General features: G+C 47.9%; 1 protein-coding gene across 1 annotated transcript in view; it reads right to left on the bottom strand.

Annotated features, from left to right (window-relative positions):
- The window catches only part of Abca4 (ATP binding cassette subfamily A member 4), a 146,225-nt gene that overhangs the window by 75,219 nt on the left and 57,322 nt on the right, over positions 1 to 13,684 (bottom strand). The window contains 6 exon segments of the mRNA XM_021157524.3: positions 861 to 1,040; positions 1,043 to 1,064; positions 2,760 to 2,981; positions 7,898 to 8,120; positions 9,821 to 9,997; positions 10,534 to 10,739. Of these exon segments, the coding sequence (XP_021013183.1) occupies positions 861 to 1,040; positions 1,043 to 1,064; positions 2,760 to 2,981; positions 7,898 to 8,120; positions 9,821 to 9,997; positions 10,534 to 10,739 (1,030 nt within the window).

Below are 13,684 nucleotides of genomic sequence, written 5' to 3' on the forward strand. Positions count from 1 at the left end.
CTCTGAATAAGGGGAAAGGCCCATGAAGGGATTTGAACAGAGGTGTTGACACCATCTGGTCCCGATTGCAAAAGGCTCCATCTGCACACCATGAGGAGAAGACAGCTGTAGGGGGTGACAGCTGCGGAGGGAGGCTTGGAGTGAGAAAGTGGATCAGGGGTGACAAGGAAGCAGAATCCAGACTTGTTTCCCAATCTCTCTCTCTCTTCTTCTTCCTCCTCCTCCTCCCCTCTCTCTCTTCCTCCCTCCCCTCCTCTCTCCTCTTCCTCCTCCTCTTCCTTTTCCTTCTTCTCCCTCTCACTCTTCTCCTTCCCTCTCCCTCCCTGCCCTCTGTCTATCTCCCTGTGTAAGGTGTGTGTGTGTACACATGTTCACACGTGTGTGGGGGTGCATATACTCAGCAGCATGCAAGTCGAGGCTAGACCAGCTGTCTCCCTGTTACCTCCCACCTGATCCGCGGAGGCAGGATCATTTACTGAAAGGGAAACTGTTCTGGCCGGGCTGGCTGGCTAAAGAGTTCCTGCGATCCACTTGTCTCCACTTCCACAGTGCAGACATGCTCAGCTTTTATGTGGGTCCTTGGGACTCGGACCCAGGTCCTCAGGCTTGCACAGCAAGTACTTTTACCTACTGAGCCATCTCTCTCCCCAGCTCCAATTCTAGACCTGTTTCTAAAGTGGAGACGATAATTTGTTGATGGAGTTTTAACTTCTAGATGTCAATTCTAATGCTGGCCCTGAGAGTTTATATTAAAATAGTCTGGAGGGGATCGAGTGTAAGCTAAGCCAGACCTCTGCATCTGAAGAGTCTAATTCTCTTGACCATGGGAAGATACAGCAGCCTGACTTTTCCTGGCTTACCTGGGAAAACCTGGTCAAGATACCAAGCAAGCAAGCCATAGAGAGCAGCATCGAGAAGCATCATCTTCATGGACAACAGGAAACTGAACTCGTCCCCTTCCAAGGGACTCTTCCCAATGTTGCTCCACTGCAGCCCCAGGCCTTGCTCCTCAAAGCGGACCAGGTACTCGGTGCCAAACCGAATGCCACGGGAGAAAGCAGGCTCTGCAATGAGCAGAGACAATAAGGCAAACAGACAGCAACGGGGCCCAGAGGACCATCAGGCAGGGGAGGGACGAGGGCCAAAGATGGCTGTGTTGTGTCTGACTGCAAGGCCACTCAGGGAGGGCGTAAAGTGCCCTTCCCTTGGGAAGAGCATTCTGGAAATGTTTGGCAGACCTCAAACACTCCTACCTAACACCTCCTGAGCCGCCTCTCACCTGCTCGGCAGAATGAAAGGAGGCAGTAGTGGGAAGATAAAGAAGTGATAAAAGATAAAGATACAAAACTCCAAAGGAAGGGAGCGCCTCCTGTTCTTACTCCGCCTTCCCCTCTCCCTTCCACTTTCAAAAGACCACACAATTCTGGGCAGAGCGAAGATGACAAATTGAGTTGCTCCGTGAGACTCAAAGGAAGGGGGCCCAAAGTCATAGTTTTCCTGTGGCCTGCGAGGGCTCTAAGCCTCTTAGGTTCTCTGCAGAAACTAGTATAGTGGCAAGAAAGGGTACAGAAGGAAGGCTGAAGAGGAAGTGCCCCTGCCAAGTCGCCATGGGTGGTCCCTGACTCTCAGAGCATACTTGCCTTTGATGAGAGTTTCTCTGTAATTTGGAAGACCCTGGATAGAGTTCAGACTATCTCTCAGCCAAAGGAAAAAACCCTCTTGCTATATGTACACACACACACACACACACACACACACACACACACTTAAAATTAGCTCAAGCCTGCTCTTATCTGTGCTTGCCAGACCTGAAGCTTCCTGGTGGGTCCGAGAAGCTGGCTGTGGCTTCCCAGTACCATGTAACAACCCTACGATTACCAAAATTGCCCAGCTCTGCCCACAGCCTGAGTCAGAAGAGTTCCTTATTATTACCCATTGTGATCGTCTTAGAAAACTGAGCGCTATAAATAGTGGTAATTAACTTCTTATTTAACATGAGAAATGAGAGGCAGATGCCCCAGAGTCGGAGTCCTGAGAACAGGTTCTTCTAGCAGAGAGGCAGGCAGTCGTCCTTACTGACTGATGTAACACCGAGACTGGGCGATTCTGGAGGGGCAGAAAACTGCACCCTTTAGGGCTGAGGCTGATTAGCCCTGGCTAATGAGAGGGTAGAAATGGCCCACTTGGAAACAATTAGAGAAAAGGCCTATATTCATTTGGGAATTCTGAACTAAGAGGTCTCTCAAGCCATCCGAAGTCAGCTTTGAGAGTCTTCTCTTGGGGGAGGGGGTGTCATTTCTGCATCCTTTTTGCACACACTGCTAGAGTACGGGAAAGACACAGAGACTGATCCAATTTCTTTTGGAATAATGAGCCCCATTTTAATTATGATTTCTGAGCAGACAGACAGTGGGGGGGCGGGGGGCAAGCTTCCTTTCATCTGATGCTTCTCAAACCGGAAGCAAAGAAGGGTGAAGAAAAAGGGCCACCTGGTTCTCCCCTCATGCAGAAACAAGGGAAGCCAGGAGCTGACTCGGTTTCCCCACAGTGTCCTGGGGCACACTAGTCAAGCAGGTGTAGGGGGGAGCAACTGCTACCTTGCTTGGGGTGAAGGCTACATTCACTCTGGCTCCTAAACCTTTGGGCTGTGTATTAGCCTTTTAAAGAGTCAAAAGGCAAAGTGGAGCATCTTAGAGACCAAGCCAAGAAGCTATGCCATAATCTACATCCTGGGCTGGGGTAAGCTGTAGGGACCTCACCACAGTCGTCTTCAGGTCGGCTGTCATCCGGTCCTGCCAGGCAAAGCACAGAATGTGTGGTAGGTAGAGGGTGAAGTAGATGACCCCACTGCAGGCTGCTGCAAGGCTGGCCTTGGAAAAGAAAGTACTTAGCAGAAAGCACTGCATGATGGTCGCAGTGGCAAAGGCCAACAAGAACAGGAAGAGAATGAAGGGATCGCTGTAATGGAGGATCCTTCCATGCTGAAACCAAAGAGATCATGTATCAGTCATCCTCAGTCGTGCCCAGAGGCAGGGTCCCGCCACCCTAGAAGGTGCTCCTGCCCACCAGTCCAGTCGCTAGTCCTTACATTCCCACATGAACACCCCAAAGCACTGACTTCTTTTGTCTTACCCATGCCCGTTAGTAAACGCTAACATTTTATTTCAAAAAATTTTAAACTGGGAAACCACGAAATTGAGCCAGCTCCAGTACTCTGGGTTCCTAAGCCAGTAAACCAAAACCCAACTGCCCAGTAACTCAACCCAGTCAGCAACTGCCATCTGACCTCTGAGTGGGGACTTTAACCAATCAAATTTTCTTTGTCATGCTTCCCCAGTTCCTTAGTGAAGTCCTTAGCCATGTGTGGTCTAAAGTTACCTGGTTCCTGAGCCATGGATGCTGGTCCAAAGCCTGGTGATAATAGGCTTACCCAGTGGTAAGAGGCTACTATCATTTTGGTAAGAGATCATTTGATCAGACGGTGTTCTAAATATTTATGTCTGAACCCACAGATTTGTGTTGCCCTCAACTTTGGTCTGACAAACTTCCCTTGCTGTGGGCAGTGTGGTTGCTTGCAGAGACACATAACTGGCCAGAGTCTAAATAACGCAGAGAACGCGTGGGTCATCTCTATCAACCTCCCACCAGCCAAGGCTCAGGGAACTTCCTGGCTGAGAGGGTTCGAGGAATGGAAGGGCCCGGCAGATGGGGAGAAGGGTGAAGTGCTAACTGCTGACACCACACAGTTGTGGTACACATTAACTCACAGCAGCCGGGGTCACCTGCACAAGACAAGCCAGGCAACATCCCAGCACTAATGGGGAGGAGCCCAGGGGCCCCACCCCATCCGAAGAGCAATTAGCAGTTGACTGCTACTGAGGGAAAGAGAGTCCCTGAAGTCCTTTGGGCTTTCGGTAGGTTGTTCATGCCACAGTGGATATTTATACATCTGTGTGCACTCAGGTATCACTATGTGGACTCAGGGGTTATCACATGTAAAGGAGGACATGAACGGGGATGGGGCACGGAATGGGGGGGGGCCTAAGGAGATGGTTGGGAGTAGGTGGATATTATTGATATACTTTGTAGACATGTATTAAACTTTCAAAGAATAAAAATATTAAAAAATAAAACATATCTTTTTTTCTTAGATATGTTCTTTATATACATTTCAAATGCTATCCCGAAAGTTTCCTATACCCTCCCCCAGCCCTGCTCCCCTACCCACTCACTCCCGCTTCTTGGCCCTGACGTTCCCCTGTATTGGGGCATATAAAGTTTGCAATATCAAGGGGCCTCTCTTCCCAGTGATGGCTGACTAGGCCATCTTCTGCTACATATGCAGCTAGAGATATGGGGGTACTGGTTAGTTCATATTGTTGTTCCACCTATAGGGTTGCAGACCCCTTCAGCTCCTTGGGTGCTTTCTCTAGCTTCTCCATTGGGGGCCCTGTGTTACATCCAATAGCTGACTGTGAGCATCCACTTCTGTATTTGCCAGACACCGGCATAGCCTCACAGGAGACAGCTATATCAGGGTCCTTTCAGCAAAATCTTGCTGGCATATGCATATGCAATAGTGTCTGGGTTTGATGGGATGGATCCCCGGGTGAGGTAGTCTCTGGCTAGTCCATCCTTTCGTCTTAGCTCGAAACTTTGTCTCTGTAACGTATCTTAATGTGACTAAGTTTATCTTTCAGCAGTAATTATGGATCAACTCAGCAAGTTCATGGTGGGAAGGAATTAGTTGTGGGCAAAGGAGGAAGACCTGAGTGTTAGGTGGTCTTGGAGTACCCTGCAACAATACAGAAGAGATCCACTCCAGACAAGTCTGACCCTTTGCCTGGGGCTCGGCCTGCTGACTGGTTATTAGTGCTTTGCTCGATGGGGTTTGCCACTCACACAGGTGGAGACATTAGTAGTAGATCTAGAGCCTTTGGAAGTGGATTGCTCCGCCCCATCCATGACTGTTCTTCATAGAATCTAACTACAGGACTCAGCATTTTTCCCACTGTCTATATAGAAAACAGGAACAAACTTGTGGCTTTTTCTGGACAAGCCCAGTTACACTGTAGGACAAACTGAGATATTCAACTGTATGAGGCCTTCTGCACCCCTCTTCTTCTGGTCCCCCCTTTATTAAAAGCCCCTATAAAAAGGTCAGCCCCTTTGGTCCATCCAAATTCTGCATTCCCAAATATACATAGATCTTATCATTCTTTTCCTGGGAACACAAAGATACAAGAATGCTGAGAACCCTTCTCAGGCTTCAGAGCAGAGTCACTACTCACTAGGCCACCTCCCATAGTTCAATGGGGCATAGTTGAATTGTGGGGTAATGGGGGGTCACAGACAAGTCACACAGCCTAGCATTCCCGAGGCCAAACGGCCTCGTGCTCTTCCTCCTGAGTGTTTCTTCTTGCTCCTCCATCTTATGGAAGTCTCATGAATGGGCTCTGATCTACGAATAAGGTTTTCCCTGAATCACTGCTTTCTCCACAATAGAAAGGAAAGAGACCAATTAGCGATATCTCTCTGGAGCCCGTGAGAACCAAGTGGAACTAATGTGCGTCTTATCTGCTGCGGTCACCATCTCTCCTTCATGCTCTCATGCCTGTTGGGTATTGAGGGAACCGATTGAAAACCAGATGAGGAGGAGATATGCGGAAGGGAGGGACGGAAGGAAGCTGTACTTAAGTTGAACCTAAGTCTGAGGAAGTCTTAAAAAAAAAAAAAAAAGTCAGAACTGGACTGGAGAGTTTTTACTGCTCTCTGTAGAATGAATTCAACCTTCTATCCGAACCCAGAGCAAAGTCCTGCAAACGTCTAGACTGCGAGCTTTGGTGGATGTCAGTCACCCAGCCAGCCTCCTGGGCTCCGTCCCCAGCTTCCTCCTCTACCCGCTTTCCTTGTTGCTCCTTGTGGACTGAGTAACAATGGAAACTTCCCATTGTCTTTGCCCCCAGCTTCTTTCCTGCACAGCAGAGCTGGGGAGGAAGGGACACACACACACACACACACACACACACACACACAAGATGGGGGGGGGCATTCAAAGGAAAACCTTATTTTGGTGTGGAACGCTCTGTTTCCGTCATTATTGGAACAGCGTTCTGGTTCCCACAAGGAGAAGAAGCGTCTTTGTGCTTGAAGCTCTTGGTGAACACTCTTTACCTCACGTCCCAAGAGCTTTGAAGTCCTAAAACCTCGTTCTTGGGCAGGCAGGTCTCTGTGTTGCTTATCAGTCAGAAGCCAGTCATTCAGCCAGATGTTTACTCACAGACTCTTTTAATTCTAAAGATACAAATCACCTACTGGTGAACGAGGTGTGGGGCAGAGCAGAGGGCCTCTGGTGGCTAAGAAGGGGGCGGGGCTGCCCCTTTCACCTCTGTGGAGCTCTGGTATCCTTTGTAGGCATCAAGCCACGCTGGGTAGGGTGAGGTTGTTTGACTAGAATGACCTCCACCCCAGCATTGGTTCTAAGGGAACTCTAAGATGGGTTTTGATTGACACCACAGCCCACAGGGTCATAGTATAATAGCAAAGATAGAACGCAGTAGGTTAGGGACATTTTACTGCAGAACGGGGGGCTTGGATTAAACTGGTATGTGTTAGTTGGCTAGCATATATGATGGGGTGTTCTTAGGTCAGGTAGCCATGATCCAACATGGAATGGAAGACATGCATGTCTGCACATCTTCATGCAGAGTGACACTTGATGTGAGGATAGCGATGAAGCTGAACAGGCTCACTGGGTCTACAACAGAAAGTGACTTCCATCCAACAAAGCATCAACAACTACCAAGTGTGTGTACTCATATTCCAACAAGCCCAAAAGAAGCTGCTTCTATGAAGGAGCTAAAAATATAAAATACACAGGGTGGCAGTATACTGCGAAACAACGTCCTATCTTTAATTCTACCTTAATGGAAAAAAAAAAAAAATCCCTATCACTAAGAAAAGACAGGATCCAAATTCCATCCTTTCAAACAGAGTCCTTGGATAATATGTTTTATAACGTGGCAGCATTATATTAGTATATAATATTAGATGTTAGTGGGCCCATGTTGAGCCCTCCCCCCCCCCAGGGTTCAACTATATAACAGGTTTAGTATAAAAGAAAGTTTATTTGGGACATAGGAAGGGGATCTGGGAAAGAGAGTAAAAGCAGAGAAAGGTTACAGAGAAGGACAGAAAGAGAGGAGAGAGAAAGAAGGGGAGAGGCCAGCAGGGAACTTGTGGCCAGGCATGAACATGTGGGATAATGGAGAGAGAGAGAGAGAGAGAGAGAGAGAGAGAGAGGATGGAAAGTCCCTTTATACTAGGTAACGGTGGGGCAGAGGAAATGCTAACACTGGAGATCTCTGCCGGCAGAAAGATGTTTCTTAGTGAAGCTAACGCCCTGGCCATGAGGATGATTGACAGGTTAATTGTCCAGATCTCCTCCCCTCATACCACCAATAGCGCTTGCCACCTTCTAACTGTAGCCAGGTACTGGAATGATAATTCTAGGAGACACTACTTTTAAGCTCATTTCTGTCTTTGAAAGAAGAGGCAACCTTTGAGCACACAACAGTTCTACCCTGGGCTTTGCTAACAGCGGTCTCCAGCGGTCATGAAACGGACTGGGAAACCTATGTAGACAGTGAGTGAGGTCCTTAGGCAAGAAGAGGAGATGGGAAGAGATCATGATACATGGCTCCTTTTGGGAGGGGGCAGGGAATTGAGGGTGCTGGCTCTCTAAGGGTCCTGCCTTGCTTGAAAGGCGGGGAATTACCTGTCTTGCTGTCTTTAATGCTCAGCTAACTAGTCCAAGCACTTGCTCACCAACAGGAGGAGAGCAGAAACAATGAAACCATTTTTTTAAAAGAGTGAGTGTCTTCTCCACCCGGCTTACCATGATGAACAGTGTCAGGAGGAAGATACTCAGTGACATGATGGAGAAGCTGTCCAGGAACCAGGTACACCAAATGACAGCATTAGAGACGCCTTGGTTTTTCAAGGTCTCCTTCAGCCTCAGCTCCTTCTCCAAAACAATGCCCTTAACGGTCATGGAGACAGAGTAGATCCACGCCAGCACCATGAAGATAGGGAAACAGCGATTCAGGATGATCATGAAGCTAAAGCGAGAGGAAAAAGCAGAACAGAGCCAGCTGTACCTGGTAGAATCAATGTAAAATACTTATTGAATGGAGAGTTGAGAATGAAGTCCGAAGGGAAGGAGAGCAGAAAAATAAATCGTTGGACCTTCACTAGGTTGAGCCCTCTTAAATACCTTTCTCATTTGTCATTTCTTTCTTTAAGGCAAAATGGAGCCGTTCTGGACTGCCCAGATGGAGGATGCTCTATATGTGTAGGAATAAAGCATACCATCTCTTTATAGTATATATGCCATATAGTATATATAGATCTTCCCCATGAAGGCTTGTGGGAAAGACTGTAGACCTGATGGTGTGGGTTGTGCTCTGAACAAGGCAATGATCCAATAGTCATTGATTCCAAGAGCCATCCATTCGTAAGTGGAGTAGATCCTGGGATAGGCTCTCGGCAAGCAGGACGGATTTGACACGATGGAGTCACATTAGGGTAAGCGTTACAGGTTTCCCCTGTGGATAATGCACTGGTAAAGCCCTTGGGATTATTATCTATTGAAACTGTTGGGTGTTGTCAAAGGAAGGGCCCAGTGCCAGCGTGGGAGGATAGTTTCACTCAAAATGGCCCTAGGGAGGAAACCAACCAACCCAAAACCATGCACTTCCGGAGCTGGCCGCCAGAGGGCTCTCCCATACTGAATGACTCCGATTCCCACAGGTTCTCCACACTCATCCGGTTTCCTGCCAGCCCCTCCCCTTCTGACCCTGCAAGCGGACCTGGGCTCTCCTTCCCATCTCTGCCTCTTATCCAAAGTAAAACTAACTTCTGAACAGCGACCTAACGTTATCTCTGCAGTCTTCTGCAGAGCTGGAGACCTGGTGGGGCCACAGTGTCGAGCACTGCTTTCCCGTGTGTACACTGGGCTTTATTTTACAATCTCTCCAGCTGGCAACGGGACTCTTTTCTTTTCCACGTTTTGCGGTCTCTGCTTCCCGGATCCCACAGTCACACACACACTCATGCTACAATGACTTTCCCGTGTTCTCAACACCCCAGGAGTTAAATTCCTTAGCCAACTATAGGTCAGGGAGTGTTTCTGACCCCATCTACCATGATAACAAGCCTTCTGAGCAACTCTCCCGCTCTGTCCCTTTCTCCACCACTCCAAAATCTATTTTCAACAAAACAGCAGGCTGTTTGCTTAGCATGCTACTGGTCAAAGGATGGACAGGCGTTAGGATGGGGGTGGTCAGAGAGCGAGGCCAGAGCTCATCCAACACATTCCTCTACCTTTTCACCAAACACACATCATAGGAATGTTAATTAGGGAAGGGGCTGCATTATTCTGAGGCTCCTAGGTACCAGGCCTACTTGCCACGCAGTCTGAATCTGCTGATCTGGCAATCACTGGGAAAACGCCCTGACCAGAACCTTCCACATACCAAACATACTACAAAGTGGAAATTTAAACAGCGGGTATCCCCCACTTCAACCTCACTCCTATTGTTTGAACCTCCAATTTCCCTTTTGTATCCCTGAAACCCTATCATTTATTTCCCCCTCTGCTTCTGTCTGGAGTGCAGAGCCAGCATCTTCTTCGGCCAGAACCCTATTCTCCCCAATCTTCCCTCATCACTGGGGTTCCTTCAGGAGATGCTGAAGCCTTGAGAGCACCCCCATTTACTGCTTTTCAGCTCAGGGAGGAAGATAGAGGTCTGGGACTCACGAGTCATCCACAAAGCAGGGATAAGGCATTTGCTGGAGATAGACTCCAATTGGAGGCTCTGCCTGTGTCTGACTCTTCACGATTCCTTGCTCCACCATGTCCTGTAGATAGGCAAAACCTCCCCAGATGTACCGGAAATCTTCAACAGGATCCGCCCTGGGACCAGAATCCCAGTACCTAAGAAGGCACAGGATGAAGGGGGAAGGATGTAAGTGCGAGTGGGTAACTCACTCACTTCACAAGCCCAGGTTACCCCACAACTCAGTCCTCAAGCCGTGGTCCTCAACCTTCCTAACACGACAGCCGTTTAATACAGTGCCTTGTGCTGTGGTGATACCCCCCACCAAGCATAAAATTATTTTTGTTGCTACTTCATAACTGTAATCTTGTTACTGTTAGAAAAATGTAAATATCTGTGTTTTCTGATGGTCTGGGGCCAGCCCTGTGAAAGGACTGTGACCCACAGGTTGAGAAATGATGTCCTAAATGTTTCCCAGACTAGCCAGCTCTACTTTGGGGTCACAGTGCTAACTCCGATGGCCATGACTCACGAGGTGATTGCTTCAGTCTACCTCCATCTGCACAAATCATACTTTCTCCCATTTAGCTTCCCTTCGTTGATCCATAGGCTGTATTTGCCCTTAATCCTCTACTTGCTACCAAATACAATTCACCATGAGTTTTGGAGAAACCTTTCAAGACTGAACCATCACCTGTCTTTGATCTTATTGGTCTTCTCCACCACATCTATGTCCATCCGAATCTTGTACTTCACATGAGGAGGTAAGGAGCTGGCCCAGGGATACATGTCAGGGAACACCACTCCGGCCCAGAACCTGTTCTCCTCCAGGAGAGACAGGGCTCGCTGGATGAGCTGAACTTCATCATCGTAACTTTCAAACTTATCCAGGACCAGACACTGTGGATGGAGGATCACAAAGGTAGGGAGAGTCTGAGGCCCAAATGTAAACAAAAAGGCAGAAGAAACTCTACTGCTCAAGGGATGGGTCCCCCACAAAAAGACCTATACACCAAATATGTATTTAATTACAGGGTTTGCCATTAATTTCTTTGTGTGCCTAGGTTGGTGTGTGTGTGTGTGTGTGTGTGTGTGTGTGTGTATGTGCGTGCGTGCATGTGAGAGCCCTGGAAATGATGACAGGTTCTTATCACTGAAGAGTTAATGGAGACTGCTCTGCCCAGATGTCCAAGATGGTCCAAATATGCAAGTCCTCAAAACGACACAAATACCCAAGGTTCTCACTCCCCAGCATGGGGAGGCGAGGGAGTGGGGTCACGGTGGACACAGGGCTGCTTTGAAGATCAGAAAGTCTGAGGATAAAAGACTTTTAAAGAGAGAAGCATTCCTGGCATTGAATCTTCCTGGCTCTCTCCAAACACACACAGGCTATCCAGCTGAGGGACGAACCAGGAAGAGGAAAGCAAAGGAACAGACAGCCAAAAAATGGTCTCATCTGAGAGAGAGAGAGAGAGAGAGAGAGAGAGAGAGAGAGAGAGAGAGAGAGGAGAGATCCATAAGAGAGCAAAACTAAGAATTTCTTTTCAATGGAGGATTGAGAGGTTGCCCACTTGTACAGACTTGCTGAAGTAATTATGTTGTACTGGTATTCGTTTTACACGGGGTAGGGGGAATGTTTGTGTCCATGATTCTTAGAATGTAACTCACAAGAGGTCAGACAGCCTTGTCTTGATTAATTTGTTCGACGAATATTTACAGAGTATATGCAACGTGCCAGAGCCTGCCAGGCTCCTCAGGTACAAGGAGAGAAGATGACAATCTCTTCCTGAAACAAACTCAAACCTGATAGTGGAGGGTTTGTAGTGAACCAATGAGCGTGGAGAGTGGGCAGAGGAAGGAAAATGGAGGTCGGCTTGACCACGAGGAGCAGCACTGTGGCCTTAGGGGACTTGCAAGAATAGAGCCGCGGTTCCCATCATCCCTCAAGCTTTGGAGCACTGCTGGCTTTAAAAAGACACCAAAGTCTTTATTTCAAAATCTTGAGAGGCAAGGCCAGGGCACTAGCATTTTGTTAAAAGACAAAGACAACAACAAAGCCCTCCCCAGTTAGTCACAATACACAACACATCAAGTAAAACATGGTGAGTGGTTGGGACCGGACCCTTTACTCTGCTAGGTTTGGGAATTTGACTGACCAACTGAGAGGTGTCTCAGGACACACACTTTCAGGTTAAGACCAGGAGAATTCTGGCCAAGCCCTAAAATCCATCAGGTCACCGTGGGGTTCTAAGCAAAAGTATGACAATGAGATTAGACAGGGAAGTCGCAGGAAGCACTAGGCTAGACTGCCGAGTATATTCTGGCTTTAAAGAATAGTTAACTCCATCCAGGAGAACCTGGGAGTGAGTGGCTGGAAACGTATGTGTGCTAGGGAAGAAATGGTAGAGATGCTCCTGGGTTAAGGGCCGATAGAACCAGGGTCCCTTTCTCTCTCTCTCTCTCTCTCTCTCTCTCTCTCTCTCTCTCTCTCTCTCTCTCTCGCCCTGAGTTCTTCCTGGCACACCAGGGCTAAGAGGCATAGCTTACTGCACTCATCCAGCATTGCGTGGCTTATGGATGTATTCTTCCACGTGCTTACAATGTCCTGTAAGCTGACCAGTGAATCTTGTTTATCCAGTAGCCCAGGAAAGTTAGCCACAAGAGTAGTGGTTCTCAACATTTGGGTGGGAACCCCTTTGGGGGTGGCATATCTGATATCCTTCATATTAGACATTTACATTACAATTCACAACAGCAGCAACATTACATTTATGAAGTAACAATGGCGTAATTTAATGGTTAGAGGGGGTCGCCACCCATGAGGAACTGTGTTAAAGGGTCACAGCATTAGAAAGGTTGAGAGCCACTGCTCCAGAGGACTGGAAACTTCTAGGCAGTAGTAGAGTGAGTGTCAAGCCCCATAGTCACTTGATTAAGGAGAAATTAAAAAAAAAAAAAAAAAAAACAGAAACACAAGGACCAGAGAGCTAAGCTCTACTGTACTGGCAAGAAGCAAGCAGACCCAGCTCAAGCCCTGTGAGCCCCTCACTTCCCGAAACTTCTTCCTCCAGAGGATTAGAAGAGCAGTCTCCTTGGAGGGTATTACAAACCCATCCTCACTGGGTTTTCTGACCTCCGTTGTCCTTCCTAGGACATGCCCATGTAGTAGTCTCAGGGTTCCAGGAAAAAAGGGAAGGTCCATTCAAACTGATATGGGGAGGAGCAACAGCGCGTGTGAAGACCAGCAGGGCCAAGCAGGGCTTAAAGGGCTTATAATCTTAAAAGGAAATTAGATTGGTATTTCTTTAAAAAACACAAGTAAGAGTAGACACTCAAGTCACAGAGCTAAAGGAAATAGATTTTCTTCAGTCAATCACTGTCTTGCAAACAGGACTTACTTGCTAGGCTTAAAATGGGCCAGCCCTAAAACAAGACGAAGGACTTTAGTACATCACACGCCAATGAATTTTCATCTCTTCCAGGCAGAAGCAGCTAATACTCTGTTCATAGTTGTGTGTGTGTGTGTGTGTGTGTGTGTGTGTGTGTGTGTGTGTGTGTGTCTACTGTATAGACCATTAAAACAGCTGGGGAAGCCAGCTGCAGCCAGTTTGTCAGTATTTAACCCAACAGCAATACCACCACTATGAGAGACAGGTTCAGCAGCTGCTAGTTGGGCAAGGACACTTTGGGTCTGAGCTGCTACAAGGAGATAACAGAACACAAGTTTACTATCTGGGCAGTGGTGGCACATACCTTAAATGCCATCACTCAGGAGGTAGAGACAGGCAGATTTCTGTGAGTTTGAGGCCAGCCAGGCCTACGGAGGAATTCCAGGACAGACAGGG

The sequence above is a fragment of the Mus caroli genome, unplaced genomic scaffold, assembly GCF_978045245.1.
Source record: "Mus caroli unplaced genomic scaffold, Mus_caroli_1 scaffold_3, whole genome shotgun sequence".
NCBI classification, from domain to species: Eukaryota; Metazoa; Chordata; class Mammalia; order Rodentia; family Muridae; genus Mus; species Mus caroli.